Genomic DNA, 22,863 nt, shown 5'->3' with positions numbered 1-22,863 from the left:
ATCGTCCGACATAAAACTACATTAATAATATAATAACAACAACAACAACAATAATAACACAATAACTGCCGAAAAGATGAACACTGTAATGAGTTGTGCTGCTCACGTTTCTACGACTACCGCGTCGTCGTCGTCGTCGAAGATGATGAAGATGATGAAGAAGAGCGGAGCAGTCAGTGGTGTAAAGAGAAGAGTTGTGAACCAAAATATGAAGAAGAAGAACAACAACAATCGAAGAGGAAACGCATTGAAAGTGTTCAGCAGCAACACGAAACAGGAAACGGAGAGTAAGAACGAAATATTGGAGAAAACGATGACGCCTTTGGAGATTATGGACGACGCTTTGAAAACGTACGGAGACGATATCGCGATTGCGTTTTCTGGTGCCGAGGATGTGGCTTTAATTCAATACGCGCACTTGACGAACAGACCATATAGAGTGTTTTCCTTAGACACCGGGAGATTAAACCCGGAAACGTACGAATTATTTGACCAGGTTGAGAAGCATTTCAACATTAAGATTGAATATTGCGTCCCGAACGAAGAAAAATTGGAAGCGTTTGTCAACGAGAAAGGGTTGTTTTCGTTTTACGAAGACGGGCACAAGGAGTGCTGCGGCATTCGTAAGGTGCAACCGTTGAGGAAAAAGTTGTCCACGTTAAAAGCATGGATTACTGGTCAAAGAAAAGATCAATCACCTGGTACGAGAATGCAAGTCCCGGCGATACAGTTAGACCCGGCGTTTCAAGGTATTTTAAACGGAAGTGAACTCGTGAAATACAATCCGCTGACAAACGCCACCTCGCAAGAAGTTTGGGACTTTTTGAGAGTCATGTCGACGCCTGTGAACGCGTTGCACACGCAAGGATACGTTTCAATCGGTTGCGCGCCTTGTACCAGACCGGTAACTCCTGGGCAACAAGAGCGAGAAGGTCGATGGTGGTGGGAGAATGCGAGCGATAAAGAGTGTGGCTTGCACTCGGGAAATTTGAGCAAAGAGGAAAAAGAAAAGCAGGATAAGCGAGAAGAAGACGCCGCGGATATCTTCACCGATGCTTCGGCTATTTCGGTTGAGACGCGAGAGTCGATGGAGAAACGAATCTCTCGAGGTTTAAAGAACGAAGAAAACGAAATGATTGTTTTGTACGCGCCTTGGTGTCCGTTTTGCCAAGCCATGGAGGGTAGCTTTACGGAGTCGGCGCAAACGTACGGCAAAGCTAAGAACGTGCGATACTCGAAGTTCCGCGCCGATCAAGACGAGAAAGAGTGGTCGAAAGAAAATTTAAGCTTGGCATCTTTCCCGACGATCTTGCTTTTCCCGAAAGGACGCGAAGGGTACGTAAAACTTGGCGGTGAAAGGCGCGACGTGGAGAGTTTGCAAATTTTTGTCGAGTCCATCGTCGGCAAGTAAATAGTAGTTTATAACAAACATATAACAGAGTCAAAATAAGCGAAGAAGAAGAATCGTGACTAAACAAATAAATTACGCGTCTCCCCCCTCTCTTTAATAAAGTTTTTCCTTCACAGAAACAAACGAACGAATCCTCCTAAAAAGTAGATCATCACAACGATGGGAATCACGGCGTCCTCCCTGAATCTCACCGATTTTGACATCGAACGTGAGTGTTGTTGTTGTTGTTGTTGTCGTTCTTTCTCTATTTTCCATTCAGAGAACTTTCTTTTCTCTTCTTCTGTGCGACGACGAGAGTCTCTTTTTTTTATCCAATTTTACTCACAGTAGTACTCTCTCTCGTCGTCGTCTGGTGTCCTTCAAAAAGCAACGACACGCGACGAGAACAAACGACTCACATTTCCCTTTTGTTTTCTTCTTCTTATGAACAAACAGAGATATCTTCGTATTGTTACAACGTCTTCACGTCCGCTGAGATTCAGACGTTATACAAAAGGTTCCAACAACTCGATAAAAAACACAAAGGATACATCAGCGAAGACGAACTGTTGAACATTCCAGAGTTGGCAATTAACCCTTTAGCGCCGAGAATAGTCCAGCTGTTCGTAAACGTCAACTTTAAAGAGTTTTGTCGCTTGCTTTCTCTGCTCTCGAAGAATGCCAACGAGAAGTCTAAAATTTCATTCATGTTTCGCGTGTACGACGTCGACGCCGACGGGATCGTATCGAGAAACGACTTGGAAATCATACTGAGACAGTTAGTTGGATCGACCCTGAGCGAAGAGAAAATCGACGCGTTGGTACAGAAAGCGATGAATGAAGTATTAGAGCTCGAAAACAACACTAGTAATAGCGATAGCAACAACAGAAAGAATAACAGTAGCAGTAGCAACAACAACAACAACGCGACGGCGTTACCCGGTCTTACCGAGAGTGCTTTCTATTCGGTCTTCTCGAGCGGTAACGCCGAATTAGTCCCGACTGTTTCCATTCACGAGGACGACGATTAATTGATTGATTGATTGATTGATTGATTGATTGATTCGCCTTGTTTGACAAGAAGAAATAAAATAGATAATTGTTTTAATTTGTCATCACACTGAAATTTGTTCACAAATCCCATTTTGACTCGAGTAAGTTGACACTTTTTTTCACACGACAAAGGACGCGCAACGAAACGAAACGAAGGAAGGAAACAAGAGCATGTCATCATCATCATCTCTCTGCTTCTCGATTTTCACGACCAATAATAGCATAAACACTATATATGCTCGTTCTTCATCCTCTCGATCGAAGTTGTTCGGGGTCTCGCCGTCGTCTTGTCCGAGGAGGAAGAAAGAAGAGCGCCGGCGTCGTTTGGTGAAGAATTCATCTCATCGACAACAACATCTTCTTTACAAAGAAGAAGACAACACAGAAGAAGAAAAAGGCAAGCCTGTGGACTTTTACGACGAAATCATAGCGAGAAATGATGCTTTGGTGGATATCATGCTGGAGAAAATCCGTCGGAGAGAAAGTAACAGCGATAGTAATTATAACGGCGATAGTCTTCATCGCGAGGAATCGGGTAAGAATGAAGAAACGAAAGTGTATTTGGTCGGGTGTGGTCCGGGAGACCCCGGGTTACTCACGCTGAAAGCGTACCACTTGATAGTCACCGCGGATGTTATTCTGTATGATAGACTGGTTTCTCCGGAGATTTTAGAGTACGCTGCTAGTGCAAGAACAAATAATAATGATACGAAGAACAACAACGAAGAAAAAGGTTTGATGCTTTTTGTCGGTAAGAGGTCCGGTTTTCACACGCGAACGCAAGACGAGATTCACGACTTGATACTGGAATTTGCCAACGCCGGAGCGACGGTTGTGAGATTGAAAGGCGGAGATCCGTTAGTGTTCGGTCGAGGTGGCGAAGAATGCGAGTTCTTGCGCGAGAAAGGATTCGACGTTAAAGTTATTCCAGGGATTACGGCGGCGAGTGGAGTAGGATCGAGAGCCGGAGTACCGCTGACGCACAGAGGCGTGGCGACTTCGGCGAGACTGTTAACTGGCCATCTCATGAAGAAAGAGAAGAAGAAAATGGACCCAGGAAAGAATTTAGCGCTATCATCCTCGTCTAAATCATCGTTTAAATCAAAAGTAGAAGCAGAAGCGTTAGGAGACGAAGATGACGAAGAAGACGGTGCTGTTGATTTTGCCGTCACGGCGGCGGATTCGGACACGACGCTTATCATTTATATGGGCTTAGGTACGTTACCGAAAACGAAGAAGAAGTTATTACAAGATGGCGCGCTAGACAAACGAACACCGTGTCTAGCCGTCGAAAATGGAACGACTTTGAAAGAACGCCGCGTGTTCTCTACGTTGGAGTTTATTGATGTAGCTGTCGTTGATGCGCAGTTACAGTCGCCGACGTTGTTGTTCATCGGCGACGCCGTTCGATTATCTCCATACTTTCCAGAAGCGTTGTCGAAGGAAAGTTTCTCATCCTCGTCATCTTCGATGATGAGGTGGGAACTGCAGGTTGGTCAAGACGAAGATGAAGATCGCATGTGTCACACTCCTGAACTCGGCGGTCAGTGTCGAATCATGTCTGACATCAATGACCGCGCCTCGAGAGAGTGGTTTTCAAAAAACTTCATAAGCGACAACCTGTTTGCTTCGTCCTCGGTCGGAAACAGATACACGCGCGTGTAATGCTTGTAGTAAATTAATTCTTGATGTATAATATTAAATAGCTTTAAAACGTTGCGATTTCAGAAACGTTGTTCAGAAAGGTAAAAAGAAGCTTTTTTTCTCTTCTCATTTTCCTTCATTTTAATTTAAAGCACACACACAAAAATTTTGGAGAAGAAGAAAAAATGGCATCAGCGTCCGACGGTGGCGAAGATCAAGCGACATTAGCCAATCAGCAAACGAACATAGACGAATCGACGGTGAAAGAACCTTTAGACTTAGTTCGATTATCCTTAGACGAAAGAGTGTACGTGAAACTAAGAAACGATCGAGAGTTGAGAGGGAAATTACACTCCTACGATCAACACTTGAACATGTTGTTGGGAGAAGTCGAAGAAATCACGACGATTCGAGAGGTTGACGAGGAGACGTACGAAGAGATTATCAAGAGTAACAAGAGAAGTGTGCCGTATTTGTTCGTGAGAGGTGACGCGGTGACACTGATATCGCCGCACGAAATTCGTTCGTAAAAAACATTCCATGCTTTTGCAAAGAAAAAGAAAAAGAAAAAGAAGAGAAAATTATAGAAGAGAGCTATGTAGCGTGTAATTGATGATAGAGAAAAAAAGAGGATTTTTACAGTATTAATATGATCTCAACGAACAAAACCGTGTACCTATAGTTACGGTACGTGTGTGTACTATTTACGCTTCACCTTTTGCCTCTTGTCTAGCGAGGTACTCCTTAACGGATAAAGAGTTTCCAGCCAACGCTTTCGATCCTCCATTCGAGGAGGCGTTCATTCTCCCGGCGGCAAATCTTTGCCTGACGAGAACTGGATCGCGCTCCGTGGCTCTTTTCGCGTGCGTTAAAGAAGGTTTCATCCCGTTGCTATTCATGTTGAGGAGTTTATTTTGCGCGAGTTGGTGCGATTTTGAGATGTGATGCAAAGACTCGCGAAGTTTCTCCTTCATCGTTTTGTAGTTCGCGAACGCGTCTTCTTCATCCTCTTCTTCTTTGCGTTCGTTTCCTGCCGCAGCTGTCTCTGCATTCATTTCGGCCATTTTCGCAGCTTTCTCTGCTGCAGATTTTGCGTTGTTCTCGCCATCTGTTTTCATGGACCAATACGTCGTCACTCGCGTCGGACGTCTCGAAAAAGGATCGTCTTCAGAAATATCTTTACCCTCTTTCACCTTCTTGATGTGTTTCACCGCCGCTTGAGACAATTTAATTGCGTTTGAAAACTCATTTTTCTTGTTGATATCCGCCATGACTTTTTGATTACCGCCTCGTTTGTTTATTTTGTTCTCGATTTTCTCGTTCAATTCTTTGATGGCTTCCTCCAACTTTTCTTGTTGTTCGACGTCTCCTTCCTCGCGGGCTTTCGCCAATTGCATCTTCATCTGCTCTTTTTCAAAGATGAAATTCGTCGATACCCCACCTCGTTTTTGCTTGTTCAGCTCGAGCATTTTTTGAACATCCTCAGCAGTGTATCGATATTCGTCTGCGCCGGTTAATTTTTTTGAGATGATGTCGCAGTCGTCCACCGAGGGAAGATATTTTTTCGCGGTTTTCTTAACGTGTTCGTACCATTTCCCGAACTCTGAATTTTTGAACCGTTCATCGTCGTGATCGAGAATGAGACTACCGACACCCACAGTTGCGTTGCTCTCATCGTTGGCCCGAGCAAACGCATCGTCTACGCGATTTGATGTTTCTGAAATTCGAAACGTCTTCTCGTGACTACCCCAACGCAAAATCAACCACTTTTTCGTGGATTTTTTTGCGTTCGTGCCGTCGTTATACTCGTACGCTTTTAAGCTATACGTTTGCGTTGTTCCTTGATATGATCCGTCCGCGATTCCGGCGATTTGACACAATCGATAGCGACTTTCTTTGTTTTTATCCAAGCCGATGTTCACTCGAACAAACGCGCCTTCCACGGCGCTCTCGTAAAAAGGTTCCGATATCCACTTCTCTAACTTTGATCTTGGAAGTGTGATCGCTCTCACATCTTTTGCCGTAGCTTCTTCAAAAACATCCATATCATCGTCGTATCCAAATCCACCGCTGCTGCTCGATTCGTCGTCTGAATAGTCGCCTCCTCTTTTTCTTCTCCCTCGAGTCGAGGAAGGTTTCTTCTGTTTCGATCTTCGCCCTTTTGTCGTCGTCATCGACGTTCGTCTTCTCTTCTTCCTCGCTAACATTTCTTCCTCATCTTCTGAATCTAACCTGTCCTCGTCATCGTAGGATAAACCCGAAGAAGAGGACAAATCGTCGGAAGAGGACCCGGCTTCGTCGATTTTCTTTTTCACTTTCTTTCCAATCTCTTCCAGAGCCTTCTTCGATTTCTCGTCTTCGCCTTGTCGCAATCTTTCTCTCCCTTTATTCCTTTCCTTCTCTTCTCTCTCCTTCGCTTTCTCTAAAATCCGCTTGCGATCTTTTAAGATTTTCAACTTTGCGCTCCGCTTCGCCAACTCTTCTTCGCGATCCAATTCATTCATTTGCATCAATTCTTGCCGATCGGCCTCGTCTCCGTAGCCGTCGGAATCATACTTCGCGAGAAAAGCTTCGTCATCATTTTCTTCTCTCCCGTTCCCTCCCATCCGCCGCTTCTCGTCGTCGTCGTCGTCGTCATCAGAGTCTAGAAAACGCGTCGACTGGGGGGGCATTTCTTTGTTCGTATCGTCGTCCGACATGTTTTGTTTGAAGAGGAAATTTATACTTTCTTTGTGGATTGGAGAGAAACAAAATGAAGAGATTTTGCTCTTTTGAAAGGAGAGACAATTTTTTGAAGGAGTGAAAATGGGGAGACGAGAAAACGAGACAGAGAGGGATCGATAAAAGAGGGATAAATAAAAGTTCGTCTTCTGCGGCTGGGTTCATTCTAATAACAACGAGTACATCAAACGAGTATTCCATCATTACAAAAAGAAAAGAGTACTAAGTTATCAAGATGCTATCTGAAAATCTCATCATATTCATCATCATCGCATGTGAAAAATCAACTCTTATTGAGATTGCGTTTGTTGCAAGCGTTCTTCCAGCGCCCTGATGCGTTGAGAGCGGTTGTACCTCTCTTGCACTTCTGGTCTTTGACGACCAAATCCAAAGAGACCACCGCCGCTTCCAGTGTTGGCAGATCCTTCGTTATCTGAATCGTCCTCGCTCGAGCTCGAATCAAATTCATCCAAGGCTCCATCGTAGTCCTCATCGATGAAATCAATGTGCATCATCTGCAAGTTGCGTCGGCGTTTGAAGAACATCCACAGCATCCACGCAAAGACGGTCAACACAGCAATTGAGGGGACAATCACAACCGATCTATCCAAGTCACCCTCGACATATTCCACATAGACTGGCATCGGGGGGGAGAGCGGAGGCGCAGGCGGCGGTGGAGAGTAAATAGTCGGTGGCGGAGGGTAATAAACCGTCTCCACAAAATACGGTCCAAACGTGAGCGCGGAATATAAAGAAGTAGAGAATCCTCTTATGGAAGTAGAGTCCGTAACATTGAAGTTATCTGGGCTCCATTTCCTCGGTAAGTCTGACCATTCCGTCACAAAGTCCCCGAATCCATCATCACCCAACGGCCACTGTCGAATTTCGGTTTGGTAGTCTTCTCGATCTTTCGATTGACCATCAAAAATTTGATCCCATGACTTATGCATCGTAAAGTCAAAGTAAGACGCATTGGAGGGGATTCTAGCAGCGTACGCAAAGTTATCCGTGGCAATTGCGTAGTCCAACATCGCAGTAGGTGTGGATGCAATCATTGCTGTGAGAGCATCCTCGCCGAGATTCAAGGAACCTTTATCAGGAGAGTTGAACGCTTTTATTTGCTCCGCAAAATGTCCATTTCCAGATTTCACAAACTGCGGTACAACTATAGCCGTGTAACCGTATTGCTCCTCACCACCGTCGATTAATACTTTCGCAGAGAATGGATTAATCGTATCCATAGCACTCAATGAATAAGTTGTCTTTGTGAAGACAGTCGACGAGACGCGAATGATGTCATCAGACGTAACATTCTTACCGCACGTAAATCCAGCGAGCTCGGAAAAGCATGGTCCATCGTCATCAATGTCAATATTCATGGATAATAGCGGACCCGACACATCAGTAACGTCGCTAGTTATTTGCGGTACTGTCAACATCAAATCAGTCGAACGTTCGTTTCTAAGAATCTGAGTTGGGGAACGTCTTTGACCGGCGAAGCCAGTCACCGTGAAATAGAACGCTTCAACAGATTCCGGGTCTTCTCCGGGAACCAAGGTATCCGCAATTGCCTGTCCAAGCCACGTAGTTGCGGTAATAACATCGTTCATTTTGTCTTGGTCTCTGATAATTGGACTGTTATGGCACCCTACGTACGCCTGCACTAACATATTACTCAAAAACTCAGCCGCGCAAACCTTTGCAGCATCTGTTAACTGCAAGTCCACATTCAGCGCACCGTCCACATAGAGTCTATGTTGAAACACCGCACCCTTTATCTTAGACGTCGCCCCCGAGCTAAACAACACGTCAAACGCTTCGTTCGAAATCTCACCTGGCTTCCATAATATAGTATTCATGGAGCAAATATACTTCTCGAGATAGTCATCGTCTACAGAAGATGCGAGATCCAACGGTGAGTACTCTTGAACGAGTTGATTTTTCATGGCTAAGAACTCCGTCTCGACAGAATTGCATGCAAGTGCCGGAGTTGGTTGATCACTAATAGTAGCCGGTGGAACGCCCCAAGTCTTACCCCAGACGTTGATAAATGATAAAGCACGTGCTGTGTCTTTCGCTCCGACGTAAGCGTTGAAATCAGTGTTAATCAAAGTCTGCGCAACTTCTGATGATGCCGCATACCAGCTACGGCCAGACGCCCGAACCTTTCTTCCTTTCGCGGTCCTAGCCGGGTCTTTCGCATCCGTGATTTCCGTGTTCGATATACGCTGAATAATTTTGATCGATTCGGCGTCAAACTTAGCTCTGCGTTCAGCTTTGGTACCTGACATTGCAATTGATCTCCAGTTCTCTGCCAACATACGCCTGCGGGTTGAGGACGAGCTCGAGGTCGAGTCGCCAAAAATCGCAGCCGTGGAAGTTTGCTCCGCATCTTCCGTCAACTTTCTGACCAAGTTACAGGAAACTTGCTGAGTAGTATCCTCGTCAACAATTGCAGCTGCAAGAGGATTGATTCTCAAGTAGTAGTCTGTTGCGTACCTCGTTGCCATTCCTTGTTCATCGTAAACATAAACAATCAAAATGATATCAGCAGTGTTCACACCATCACCAGCCGAGGGCAACGAGAAGCCCGAAATTTTCGTGTTCGTCGTTTCCTTACCCGAAATGGCTGTTTCTTCGCTTTCTTGACCTCTGAGGGCGTAAGCGAACTGGTACAAACAAGATGTAGAACAATCAGTAGTTCCATCTAACCATTGTTTTGCAACAAGCTCAAATTCGGTTTGTCCATCCTCGAAGCCGTAATCCACAAGCAAGACTTCCTGTTGAGTGGCGTCGTCAACGACATTTTCAGCAGCAGGTACGGACTTATAAGAATCTTCTCCACATTCGCAACCATCGATGGCCGACGGACATAATATCGTCGAAGTCATTTCATTATACCTAACTTCCAAGAAGCCGCCAGAAGGCGGTGTTCCAACTGTGATCGTTTGGCTTGCTTCACCAGTAGTTCCCGAAGCTTCCAAAATCACGGTGCATTTAAACGTGTACTCGGAACCAGCCAAGAGAGTATTCGGCGCAAGAGTCAATGAGCTTTGTTTGACAGCTTCAGACGGTTCTACGCCGTAAGAAGTCGAGACTAAAGATTCCAAACTACCTCCTGCAAATCCTACAGAACCAGACACGAGTTCCCATTGATAAGTGACACTTTCGCCCGAGGCGACAGCCGCAGTCGCGGAAGGTGACTCGCACGTGAGTGTACCACCTCTGGTTGGTGACCATTCGCCTTGAAAGTAATCTTCATCGTCGTCTCCGATAGTTACAGAAACGGACGTGATACTCGTCCACGTGACGTATGCTGTTTTCGTTCTTCCGGTGAGCGATGACTGACCGCGAACTCCTTTCGAGATGGTACAGCCAATCTCGTACATGTTATTCGTTCCGAGATATTGAAGTAGATCACTCCCTGGAATAGATATGGTGTCAGTGTCAGTCGCAAACATAGCACTCGCATCAGTGAAGCAATCTGCACCATCGGCGATCTCAACCAGTTCGCACGTCGATTCACCATCAGGAATTTCACATGCTTTCGTGCAGAACCAGTAGTAACTCCACGGATAAGCCACACCAGACTCATCACGTGAGTCTTCAGGATCAAACGGAGACGCAACGAGTGAGTTTGTCAAAAATGGTGAAACAATTCTATCTCCACCAAGCCTATCCTCGACGATAATTTCACGGTAAGCGACATTCACTTTCGTTGTTGATGTTATAGCTTGAGCAGTATTGCCGGAAGAAGCAATAGTTGCCGTAACTAACAACTCATACGTTTCTCCAGGTTCGAAAGAGTTTGGAGGAAGAGTAAGTTCCGGAGTCCCTCGCGTATTAATCCAATCAGAAGATTCAACTTGCAAGGATCCCGCTGTGAACTCCCAATAATACTCGAGAGCGTTCAAATTCTCGGGATAATCCATGCAAGACGTGTCCGGAGCTGATACGTACGAGATAATTGTCAAGCGATCCGAAGCGTAGATGGTAACTTCTTCCGGAGTTGCAATCTTGGGCAAAGGAACAGCAGCGACTGCCGTATCAAAAGTCGCAGTTGACGTTGTTCCTAAAAAGTTCGTAACTTGTAACTCAGCAGTGTACGTTCCGCCTGGCACAAGGTCCGTGTACGGAACGAAGAGACTATCTGTGCAAGTATTAATCTTGTTAGCTGTGTCAACTTCGCAAATATCAATATTAGATACATCTTGCGTACTGGTAATTCTCCAAACGTACGTGAGGGCTCTACCACCACCACCAGTCGATCTCAACGCATCAAAGTTGAGAGGAGTGCACGTACCAACACTGACCACACCAGTTATTGAGGCCTTTACAGATGGGTAAATGAGAGGTCCAAGGACACCCGTCGACGCAACGGCGAAGTACGAATTTCTGTCCTTCGTTCGGATGGTTTGTTGCTTCAAGGTGATGAACGATGCCGCGTTCTGCGACGTTTGTGGCTTCACCGTAGGGTTCGATCCGAGCGTAATTTGCAAATAATTGTGAGTTTTCGAGCCAGCGCCATCATCGGTCGGAATGTTAGTCCACTTACACAATGGGTTCGTACCCAAAAGACTGATCGTGGCTGTGGCAAGGACGTTCGAACAGTCAGATGCGCCTATTTGCATAGCCTCATCTGTCTCCACATCGAACACAACTTGGATCGTTGACAAAGAGTTTGCAAATCTCACTTCCGTGACAACAGGCGCAGGAACTGGTTTCACGGTGATGACTTTATTTGAACCATCACCAATCGCTTCTTTCTTTTGAATTATTTGGATGTAGTACGTGCCCGGCAGAATTGTCGAATACGTAAATTTGAAGACACCCGGCGAAACGTACTCAGCGCCGTTATTCGTGTATTCATATCCTTGAATCTCCGCACCTTCGGGTACGATTTCATCAAGGTCGATGGTAATCTCAAAGTCGTTCAATTCATCATCCGCGCTGAATGGGTGCAATCCAGAGCTAAATGCAAGGTTTCCGTACACGTCTCGCGTGGTGATGTAAACCGTTCGGTCCGTAGAAGTAGCAACAAGACCAGATGCGATGCCACCAGATAACGTCGTTTTATACACATTCGCAGTGCCACCTACAACCGTGATCGGAACATACATGGACGACACCATTGACCCACCGGACTCGTCTCGTTCAGTCAAGGATAAGTACCAGGTTCCTTCCTTGTACAAGGTGAACGTTACAGAGTAACCACCGCTTTCCTTCGTTCCAGAGTATCCAGTGACGGTGCCAGTCCTTGAAGTGGCACCGGTTGCTTTCAAAGCATCGCTGGGAATCAATTCAACATCCCATAGGAGCGCTGGAGTAGCGTGATCGTAGCCATATATATCTTTGGCGTAAATACTGAACTCAAATCTGTCTCCCGCACTCACAGTGGTTCCTGAAAGTTCTTCAGTTGTAACACTCGCCTCCGTGGCCTGCACATTCACCACACCGTTCGTTACCTCGACAGATGCCGTGGTAACAAGCAACTTACCTCCAACAGGTCCGAGGTAAACACTCACAGTGTTTGTGCCAACGTAACGCGGAACGAATTCAACTTCGTATTCGTAACCATTACCATCAATCTTCGTGATGATACCCTCAACAACGATAGTCTCCGACTCCACCGAAGAAGCAATTTCAACGTGGAACTCGTCGTTCCCGGCGACGTCGTCGTACTCGGCGTAGTTTCCAAAAGCATCTCTAGCGATGATGGAAAATTTTGACGAAAGGCCTGCACGAACCAAATTCGTTTCATCGGGCTCGAGACCTGTACCTTCAATGGTCGACGTCAACGCCGAAGTTGCCGCTGGGATTACAGTCAAAATCATTTGAGAGTTCGCGATCTCCACGCCATCGAAGGCAACAAAGATTGGAACTTCACCAGACTTTTCAGGCTTGACAGTGACTCTCCATATGCCAGAACCATCGTTAACAACAGTCGGAGCAGTTGGCACAAAGCCAGAAGATACTTGAACAGACGGAGCGGTGGCACTATTCGAAGCGACATCTAATCCATTCACGTCTCGTTCTTGAATGAAGAAGACAATTGCTTCTCCCGCCACGGTTTCAAAGAAAATTGAACCTGCAACTGGAATCTGCGAACCCAGCATAAGAGTACCGTCCGAATCGATGGCCAACAAAGCTGCTGATTTTTCCGCACTCGATTCACGCGTCGAGGCAACATCGTAGACTTGAACGGTTTCACCACCGGAGAGACCATCTGAAGTGCCGATCGGATCATTACCAGTAGCAATTTTAGCGTACATAGAATACGGATAGCCCAGGTCATACGGAATGTACTTGAACATGTACGTACCAGCACCAGTGTACGTCGGCCCGATAACCTCAACGCCAGAGATTGCGCTTGCCTTATCAGTTGCATTCGATATGCCAGAATTAGAAAGAATCTCAAATTCTAGAGTGAATGCTGTAGTATCAGTGCTTTTATCAGTTGTGATAATACCACCGGTTCTATCCGCAGCTTGAATGTAAATCGTAGATTCCGATCCAGCAATAGCGCCAGAAAAGATACCGGCACCTGAGTAAGTTGAGTACGGAGCACCAATTGCACCCGGTAGCACCGTGCACTCGTAATCCTTCTCCGTAGTGGGGTCAATCACCTCAGAACCATCAATGTAAAGAGAGAGACGCAATGAACCCGCAGCAGGAGGTGAGAAGTTCAGGATAGTGATGTAATCACCATTCACGGCGTTACTTGACGTGAAAGTGATGTCAACTGCGTAAGTTTGACCTCGGACTGTGAAGACGTTCAGGGCCAAAGAATCAAGAACTGCAGTTAGCTCATCACTTTCGCCGATCACATTGCCATTAGCGTCACGAACGTACAATTCAACTGTCGAAGCCACGTCCGTTTGAAACGGAATCGTGGGTGAAATTCCAACAAGTGTAGTAGTAGAAGCGGACGGCTGTCCGACATAAACTTGAATGGAGAATTGTTCTTTCGTGTCGTAGTTTTTGTACAGATTCAATGCCAAGTCGTTGTCGTATACGACAGTCACTAAACCTGGCGCAACGTCAACAGAGGGGAGAGTAAAGTCAACCGTTAACAAGCCAATCGAGGCATCCGAGATTTCGAACGGCAAGAAGCCAGGATTATTGAGTGTATCAACTTTAAGTTCGAACAAACCGCTGTTTTGCAAGTCAGTTACAACATTTCCGTACTGATCCTTCGCGATTAAAGACAGAGTTGAGAGGACACCCGCCTCCACTCCGGCAGTCAAAGCATCTCCGTACAGCAAACAGTCCTTCAAAGATACAGACGAATGAAGCACCTTACCGCCAGATGGTACAGAAAGGAGAGATTCGCCGCGCAACTTAACTTCGACGATCAAGTCGCCAGACTTTTCAATTGTGTAAGTAGCTTCGTATGTGCCGTCAGACTCTTCAACGTACGCAAACTGACCGAAATCAACTACCGAGCCACCTGCAGAAATTTCATACGTGAACTCATCTGCGCTTGACACAATGGCATTCCCAATGGCGTCTCTTGCAATCAGGGTAAGTTTGGCTTCGTTACCGGCAACGATGTAGCCAGTCGACTGTAATCCGAATCCAGTTCCTGAGACTGTTGACGCAGTAGAAGCAACTCCTGGCTCAACAGTGATAAGGAAGCCCGTCTCATCTGTTGTACCGACAACTGCTCCAGATCTTGTGATCAACAATTTGAAATCACCAGATTGCTTTGGTTGTACTGTTATAGTGTACATTCCATCGCCATTATCGACGATGTTAGATGGAGAGATGCGAAGTTCGCTTTGACCGGTGGTTAGCGTGGGGACTAATTTAGCGCTCAGAATTTCACCACCGGTGCTCAAAGTGTTTCCTTGAGAGTCGCGCCCAAAGACATACACGAGCGAGTCTTCAGCGACTTTGAATTCGGAGGTACTATCAGCGCCGACGACCTCAGCCATAGCAGAGACGAAACTACCAGGGGATATAACTGTACCAGTGTATCCAGAGATGGGAACTTCTTCACATACAGGTGGGTCTGAGGAATCACACGCACTAACTTGCATGTCAAGTGTACCCGCGACAGTAGAAATATACTCACCAACAAAAGCAGATTGAGCACTAACATACACGAGTTCAATATCACTTGCAAACGCTGCTTCATTTACATCGCGCCTCATCAAGTTGAATTTCACTGCACTGAGCGAGGACTGAACGATATCGTCCGTCAAAAGGTTCGAAACAGAGTCGCGAAATTGTACTTTAACAGCACCCTTCGCCAAAACCTTACTTGAGAACACACCTTGTCCACCTACCACTGAGTTAGAAATATCAAGGGCACCAGCACTGACATCAAGAGAAAGAGCAGCTTGAGCGAGGGTAAGAACACTCGATGTCACACCATTCTGAACGAGTTGCGCAGTGCCTCTATACACACCAGCCTTGACAGGTTTGATGAAACCGTAATAATAGTACGAGTCATTTTCGGTATCCTTGACCAACTTCATCGTACCATCACTCGCCGAACCAGTGTAAGTGACGGTGTAAGCAGCAGGACCGGTGAGGGCGATAGAGAACGTTTCTTCTTTATTCGCTAAATTCTTGTAATCCTGGCCGTTGTAATACGCATCTCTTGGGTAAATGTAAACAGGTACGCTATCACCTGCAACGATGCTTCCATCCGTGTTCCCGAGCTGAACATAAGAAGTTGAACTAGACGTGACGCTAGAAACGAGTTCGAACGTGAACTCCCCAGGATTCTCGTATTCGACAGAACCGGTGACTAAACCATTGACAGCGACCGTCAATTTGTACGGTGCTTCAGCTACACTAGTCTTAGTAAAAGTAACAAAGTATGTGCCACCCGCATCTTCGTTGACGTAGCCAAACGCACTTGGATCGAGGCCCAAACCAGAAAGCACCGATGAATCAAATAATTGAAAATCTGTGTACTCAACGAAATTTTCGTTGTTCCCATTGAAGACAGTAAGCACCAGAGAAGGTGCTGCGGATGGTACCGCCAATATACCATCGCTGTCGTAAAGCGTGATGGCGATGGCAGTCAATTCACCCGCAACTCCATATGTTATTCCAGGACCTGAGATAACGCACCTTTTCTCATCCACATCCGTGCTTACGGAAGAGGAGATTGGTATGTTCGAGAACGGAGAGCCTGCAATAGCCTCACTATCGTAAGCAATATCGACCGTGACCGTAGCGTCTGTGCTACCCTCAATCATATACTCAAATCGATAAACTCGGGAAGATTCGTCCCATGTTGGACCGCTTTGAATAATCGATCCCGCAGTCGTGGTAACAGTCACTTCAAACGAAGAGGCACTTGTACCTGCCGTGACGAGAAAATCTGAGGCATCACGAGGATCTATGGCAATGTAAGTTTGGATGCCGAGAGAGCCTCCAACAATACCAGGTCCAGAAGCGCGCGTGTAGCTCGCGCTAATAGCATCAGCAACAATCTCCTGCTGGAATGGCGAATTGGCAATATCCACGCCGCGAATATTGAGGGCCGTTTCCATGTAACCAATAACAGATGGGGTGTATTCGATGGTGTATTTCCCAGTAGCACTGTCAAAAGTCACAGAGTGTTCCTGGATGGTCGATTCTTCCATTAATAAGGCATCATCAGAGTAAATCGTTTGTGAAATACCATCGATGATGTCATTCACGAGATTACCGCGGTCCTTCTTGAAGTTTCCATACACATCTCTCGCCTCCAAAGTCAACGTAGCCTTACTGTTGACTGTTGCAGAAGCCGTAATACCAGCACCAGTGAGGGTAAATTTCGAATAATCCGCATCAGATGCGATGACTTCCATGTTCAATGGTAACTGAGACCCACCAGGGCCGTCCAGGACTAGCCCATCTGATATGTATGCTCGGAGAGCATAAGTTCCAGTCGTTTCCGCAGACCAGCGCACTCGCCAGTTTCCTGGTTCAGATGCACCAATTTCTTGAGCGTAGCCATACTTAGCAGGAGCTGGCCCGCTTACGTACTTGTAGCCTTCAGGCCCGTATTTGTTCGGAGCCGCGAATGTAAGATTCGTCGGCGTACCATACGGATCATACGTCAATTGGTTCGAGTACTTATCCGCAGTAATAATCTGATAGTTGTGTTCCGAACCAGCAACGGCTACCTGCGTCAATGGAACTGTTCGGTCATTTCTTGTGTACGAACTTGAAGCTACGGCAACCCCAGGATCGACATTCACGTAAATAATACCGTTGGCGGGTGAATCTATGACAGTTTCTGTGCTCACGCCGTCAACTGGTCGAATTGCAGAAATTGTCAACTGCGCCGGGGAGGTCACTACGGCTGTAAAAGAAACCTTGATTGAACCATCCGGGTTCGTAGTGAAAGATGGCTCTTGTCCACCACCGGCCGAAAGTTCGAGATTTCTTGACACTACTTTAAATTTGTTCGTATCAGGCATCTTCGTGATCGTGTTGCCTGACGCATCGACAGGCTGAATGGTGAACGAAGTAACTTCGCCAGCCCTGGCAGTCATCGTAGCATCACTCAAAGCTTCACCGTACGCGAACGAGTACATTGGCGAGATATTTGGAGAAGCAACCGACATCGTGTACGGAGAACCGATAATGTGATCACCGTCGTAAGTGATGTTGAACTGATATTCAACACCATTTCCGCCAGTTGGCAACGTGTACACAATGTTGTAAGTGCCATCTTCATTATCAGACAAGGTAGCGACATTGGTGAGGAGCGACCCAGCTGTTGGTTTCGTTTGAATTGCAGAAACAACGAGCGGATTTCCGTCTCCACCAATTGTGATTTCGTTATTGAATTCATCCCGGGCAACAAATTTTAACGTTCCACTTTCCATTGCAGTGACAGTACTTGGAGGTGTCGCGAGTAATCCCGAAGTTTTGGAATTCGGTGAACCCGCAGTAACTGTGATGGAAACGGACTCTCCAGAGACAAGACATCCGTCAGGGTTGACCTCCAAATCATCCGGTGAGCCACTCGCGCAAAGTCTTACAGACATGTCAAACGTCCCCGTGAGGTAAGTTATGTTGTAAAATACTTCGAACAAGCACTGGTCAGTCGTGAGACCAAAGCAACCATCGAGTGCAAAGCAGTTCTCCGAGCTTGAGGAAAATTTTTCTCCCATGTTGCCTTCCGAAGTTCCAACAAAATCAATGCGGCAGGAAGTCAACGCATCTTCTCTCTCGTCTTCTGACAATTTATAGAGAGCATTAGAGCCGGCATCATAGGCTGAGATGAGCACAGATTTTCGTTCGTCCGCGATAGAACCAGACAGACCGTCCCCATTCATGAGAGAGTTTGCCGCATTCACAACGCCAGGAACAACTGTGACCTTGAATTGTTTGACTTGAACCGCATCAGAGACCGGTGCCGATCCTTCGGTTGTTGAGATACCCATAGCAAATCTCGGTTGCAAGCTGACAGAGATGGTGTATGCAGCGGTGTTGGAGAAAGTCAACGAAGCTTCAGCAGACACCGATCCATCAGGAAACGCCTCCACGTAGTTTGAAGGAATTCTGCAGTCCGGAAAGAATGATGATGACGGGAAGCATGCCAACGAAGTAAATTCAGCATTCAAAGTTTCCGCTTGTGACGCGGTAGCCGTGACTGTGAACACATCCCCGGGGTAATCCGAGGAATAGTATTGCACGTTGCCGTATGAATCTTTCGCCGAAATCGCAAACTCAACGGGAAATCCTGCGGTAGCAACAATCGGGTTCGTTCCTTGAACACCAGATGCAATAACAACATCAACGCTGGAAGCTGTAGTGAAATCTGGTCGGATGACGAGATTAGAATATCCTCCAAACTCGGCAACAAGATCAGTGCTAGCACCAGCCTCATCGAAAGCAATCTCACGTAAGCGAGCGCCAATTTCGACGCCGTTCGCCGTGATAGATATCGGCCACGTTCCTGCCGTACTGTAGTAGTAGTCGATTCGGAACTCACCCGTTGTACCTTCCACTGCTGTGATGGCGATATCAGATCCAGAGAGTACGGTTCCACCAATTGATAACTGGATGGTGACATCATTTCTGCCCATTTGGACTCCATCTTGATCAAATGTCAAGATACGGAAAGAACCTGAGGGTTTTCCCGTGCTTGCTACAGATGCGAAGCCAAGCGTAAGATCACCATCACTGGTGGACAAATATGCAGCTTTGTAGGTAGTCTGCAATGGATCCAAAGTCTGAACAGAATCGGCAGTTTTGATATCCAACAAACAACCTGATGAAGGAATGGTGATGAAATCGCATCCAATTTGAACAAAACCAGTGCCGTACTCAATCTTGAGCAATGCTGCTCCGGCAGCCACAGGCGTGTACGTGATGGTGTAAGTACCATCACTGTTATCAGTTACAGTTGTCGTAGAGCCTGTCTGGTTCAAACTCGCCCGGAAAGTATCTCCACCCGACGTTTTTAAGTTGCCAAAGGAATCCACAGCTTGAATGACAACTTCTGACGCAGCTCCAAACAGAGTTCCTCGGACACCCGCGCCACTAAGGAAGGACTTGGAAGCAGAAGCGGCTCCAGCAGTAACAGTGAAAACTCGAGGAGAATCTGCGATGTTTGCACCATTTATCTTGAACGAGAGACTAGAGGTACCAGCCACTGAAGGAGTGTACGAAACGTTGTACTGACCGAGTGCTGTATCAAAGACAAAGGATGGTGCAGTCTCCGTAACAAGATCTTTCGTAACACCGAGGCCACGCGATACCACTAACGAAGAAGAGGCACTCGCAGGACTCGTGTAGACTCTGTTCGAGTACTTATCTCGTGGAACAACGACAAAACTGGACTTCACTCCAGCTTTGGCAGAGTTCCACCCCGTACCCGAGGCCGTAGAAGTCGTAGCTACGATAGGTCCAGAGGTGATGTATGCTTTATAGCTTGAAACGTCGGTAGCAGCAACACCGTCAACATACAATTTTAAAGTGTACGTTCCCGTGATTGTTCCTAAATACTGAAGAGTCACCAAACCAATTTGAGTGCCGTCTGAACCGAGAGTAATTGAAATGGCATCAGCGCTGTTAGAAACTACTGGTAAAGAGCCAAACAAGGTACTCGATTTCGTAGTTGACTGCAAAATCATTTCAGCCTTGACATCCACAGATCCAGCTGGGGAAGAAGTCAGGGCGTTTCCATATCTATCGTACAAACGCACAACCCATGTTCCACGAGTCACAGACGTTGCATTCGTGATAGAAATGAGCTTCGTCGTGCTACCAACGACGGCACCAGGACTCACGACAGCAGTGAAGCTTCTGACCGTGGCCGCAGTGGCTCCAGCCGGTGTCACAGAAACTGTCACCGGTGTTGTACCTGCCGTTGTGAAAGTGTATGAAACCTTATAACCGCCCGTATTTGTATTCCAAACACCCTGCGAAAGGACAATGTTGTTCGCCCGAAGCACGACAACCATTAGCACGTCACTTACCGCAACGTTTCCATATACATCAGCGGGAAAGATGTACAGCGAATATTCCGTACCAGCAACAAAAGCAGCAGAGCTTCCTTGTGCAGGTAAACCAGCCGAAGCAGCAAATGAAGCAGTTCCGTCGACCAAGGCCGGCGCAACCACATTATTCGTCGTAATGATAATCTCTGGGTTCACCATCGTCAATGCTACTCCACTGGCATAGGCCAAGACAGAGTATTGATCGGATGCGAACTTAAGTACACCTTCGGCGACTAATCCAGTTCCGGTACTGTCGGCCTTAATAGTCAAAGTTTGGATTCTCGCGGTGTTTTTCGACTTGATCTGGACAATTACGTCATCCGAAAATCGAGCCGTGGTGATGGCGTTTCCATATGAATCTTTCAAACTCAACGGTAACGATAACGTAGCTCCGGGCGCGTACCCACCTGCTGGAGTTGAAGGCTTGGTAATAGTAGACACACTTCCACTTGCCTTCGCGGCAGCTAAAGTGAAAGAAACAGGCGAGTCCTTCACCGCATGATAGACCGAAGGCGTGTCCGCATCAGCTTTAGATACTGAAAGTGTGTAAGTCCCAGACTTCGTTGTGTACAATTTGTCCACATAAAGACGGCGATTCATATCCGCGTCTCCTGCACCGGTTCCTAGTGGTGATAAAGTCAATGATACTTGACTTTGAGGTCGAGAAAGTTTCGAGAGAAACGTCGTGGAAATCGTGTTCATATCCAAATTATATTCCAGGTTCCATTGATTTATGATGAACGTCAAACTCGATCCAACAACGCCAGAAACTGGTGCACCGGTTACCTTGAAGTAATCTGCCTCGTTCGTGAGGAACACAGAGGCAATGTGGGTAGACGATCCTTGATCAAGCGGGTACCCGTCTACTGAGACTGTAAGTGTGTATGTTTCAGCGTACAGGGGAGTAAATGATCCATAGTATGAACCAACCGACCCTGTTCTATCAGAAAGAGAATTCGAAACTTCTGCAGCTCTAGTTCCGGAGATGCTCCCAGTCACAGTGACAGAAAATGCAGAGGATTGTCCAGAAACAGCAATGCTATTTCCAAGACGGTCGATAGCAATGACATAAAAGTAAGCAGGTTGACCAACTTCGATGTATTCACTCGGCGTGGTCATCGTAGACTTAGTACTTGGTACATCAGAAACCACGTTGATACTGGTAGATGTACTGAGAGTTTCACGATCGAATGGTTGGTCTGTATCCACATTCAATAGGTTACTTATCTTCGCAGTGAACGTATATGTTCCAACTGTATTCACTGACGGAATCGAAACAAGATGCTTACCAGCAGAGATACACGATGTGAAGGTACCTGGTTCTGATAACTCACCACCGGTGACACCCCACGCCCAATTGAAGTTATCGCGCGTAACACACGTCGGATTCGAATAGATATCTTTTATGGATACTATTATTTTTTGAGTTCCAACACGTCTAGTGCCGTAATCCACCGTAGTTGACGAGGTAGCAATGTATGTGCTCGCTTTTACAACAATTGTCTTGGAAACCGCAAGCTCATTCGTATTGACGTAAATCTTGAAGGTGTACGAACCAGCAACTTGTGGAGCTGTGAACTTAATTTTAATGTCATACGGTTCTTGCGTATCCAAGGGAGTAATGACGATGCTGTCAGTAAATGAAGACGACGCAGGCGTACTCGTGAACACAATACCACTTGCACTCGGAACTTCCTCCTTATTTGTGGCTTGGTTCCCTTGAGAATCCAAAGGATCAAGCGTGAACTCTTCCTCCTCGCCCGCAATCAAGGATGTCGGGAAGTCTACCGCGACAGACTCCTCGGAAATCGGACCATGTCTCACGTCGATGACAAGTTTATTATCAACGAATTGAGAAATAGCTTCACCATATTCATCACTTCCAATTTTTACATCTAACTCAATCAATACCGGAGCCTTAATCAAGAGTGAAATTGAATACGTGCCATCAAAATTGTCTTTCCAGGGCTGAGCAGACAGGCCCGCGTTCTCAACAATAGCTTGGCCCGCATTCTCATGACCAGCAGGGAAGACGCAGCTCGTGTAATCAGCGGCGGTACCAAATTTGCAAAGATACGAGACAAACAAACTTTGGCCACCATTAGAGAGATCGATCAAGTTATCAAGTGTTTGAGAATCTCCAGAATTCCAGCCTCGTGTGACAACTGTGTAAGTGACGGTCCCAGTTTGCGTGAAGCTCTCCTTGCCGCCACCCGTTGCAGAATCTCTTTCCACACAATCAACGGCGTTTGAATTCAAGGGTTCCGTCGCCGATCCTTCATCACAGACGCCGTACATATACGAGTTCTCTGGACTGATGACGGTTTCAGAAACTTCAAATGAAGTGATCATTGCGCCTGAGGCCAATTGACCACCAAACACAAAGCTTCCCGCATCGTTCTTGAACACCACCATGGCAATGTAGAAGCCTGCATCAGATGCATCGTAAGAAATCGTGTACGTACCGTCAGCATTGTGCACGGCGCTCGCAGGCACAGCGCTAGATCCGCACCCAGCTGGATCAGCCGCTGCTACAGTTCTGCTCGAGACTTTGCAAACCCGAGCAACGAAATCTTTGTCTTCTCCGTAGACTAA

General features: G+C 46.5%; 5 protein-coding genes across 5 annotated transcripts in view; 3 read left to right on the top strand and 2 right to left on the bottom strand.

The window, feature by feature from the left end:
* Positions 1–76: 76 nt before the first annotated feature.
* On the top strand, positions 77–2,421 carry Bathy04g04910 (phosphoadenosine phosphosulfate reductase; the record flags this gene model as incomplete). Its single annotated transcript, XM_007513425.1, has 2 exons — positions 77–1,407; positions 1,671–2,421. 2 exons carry the CDS (start codon positions 77–79, stop codon positions 2,419–2,421), a joined length of 2,082 nt encoding a protein of 693 aa, XP_007513487.1.
* Positions 2,422–2,614: 193 nt separating this feature from the next.
* Positions 2,615–4,108, top strand: Bathy04g04900 (siroheme synthase; the record flags this gene model as incomplete). Its single annotated transcript, XM_007513604.1, has 1 exon — positions 2,615–4,108. The coding sequence occupies one exon, from the start codon at positions 2,615–2,617 to the stop codon at positions 4,106–4,108; it is 1,494 nt and encodes a 497-aa protein (XP_007513666.1).
* A 164-nt stretch (positions 4,109–4,272) lies between these two features.
* Positions 4,273–4,617, top strand: Bathy04g04890 (U6 snRNA-associated Sm-like protein LSm3; the record flags this gene model as incomplete). Its single annotated transcript, XM_007513503.1, has 1 exon — positions 4,273–4,617. One exon carries the CDS (start codon positions 4,273–4,275, stop codon positions 4,615–4,617), a length of 345 nt encoding a protein of 114 aa, XP_007513565.1.
* A 174-nt stretch (positions 4,618–4,791) lies between these two features.
* On the bottom strand, positions 4,792–6,786 carry Bathy04g04880 (predicted protein; the record flags this gene model as incomplete). The annotated part of the gene is made up of 1 exon (XM_007513453.1): positions 4,792–6,786. The coding sequence occupies one exon, from the start codon at positions 6,784–6,786 to the stop codon at positions 4,792–4,794; it is 1,995 nt and encodes a 664-aa protein (XP_007513515.1).
* Positions 6,787–7,098: 312 nt separating this feature from the next.
* Bathy04g04870 (filamin like protein) overlaps positions 7,099–22,863 on the bottom strand; it is a gene marked incomplete at both ends in the record, with an annotated part of 36,276 nt that continues 20,511 nt past the window's right edge. The window contains one exon of the mRNA XM_007513564.1: positions 7,099–22,863. This exon is cut by the window's right edge and continues 20,511 nt beyond it. Within this exon, the coding sequence (XP_007513626.1) occupies positions 7,099–22,863 (15,765 nt within the window).

Source organism: Bathycoccus prasinos (assembly GCF_002220235.1).
Source record: "Bathycoccus prasinos genomic : Chromosome_4".
In the NCBI taxonomy this organism is placed as follows: domain Eukaryota; kingdom Viridiplantae; phylum Chlorophyta; class Mamiellophyceae; order Mamiellales; family Bathycoccaceae; genus Bathycoccus; species Bathycoccus prasinos.
Note: the sequence above shows the minus strand (reverse complement) of the source record. Positions and strands in the feature narration are given on the sequence as shown.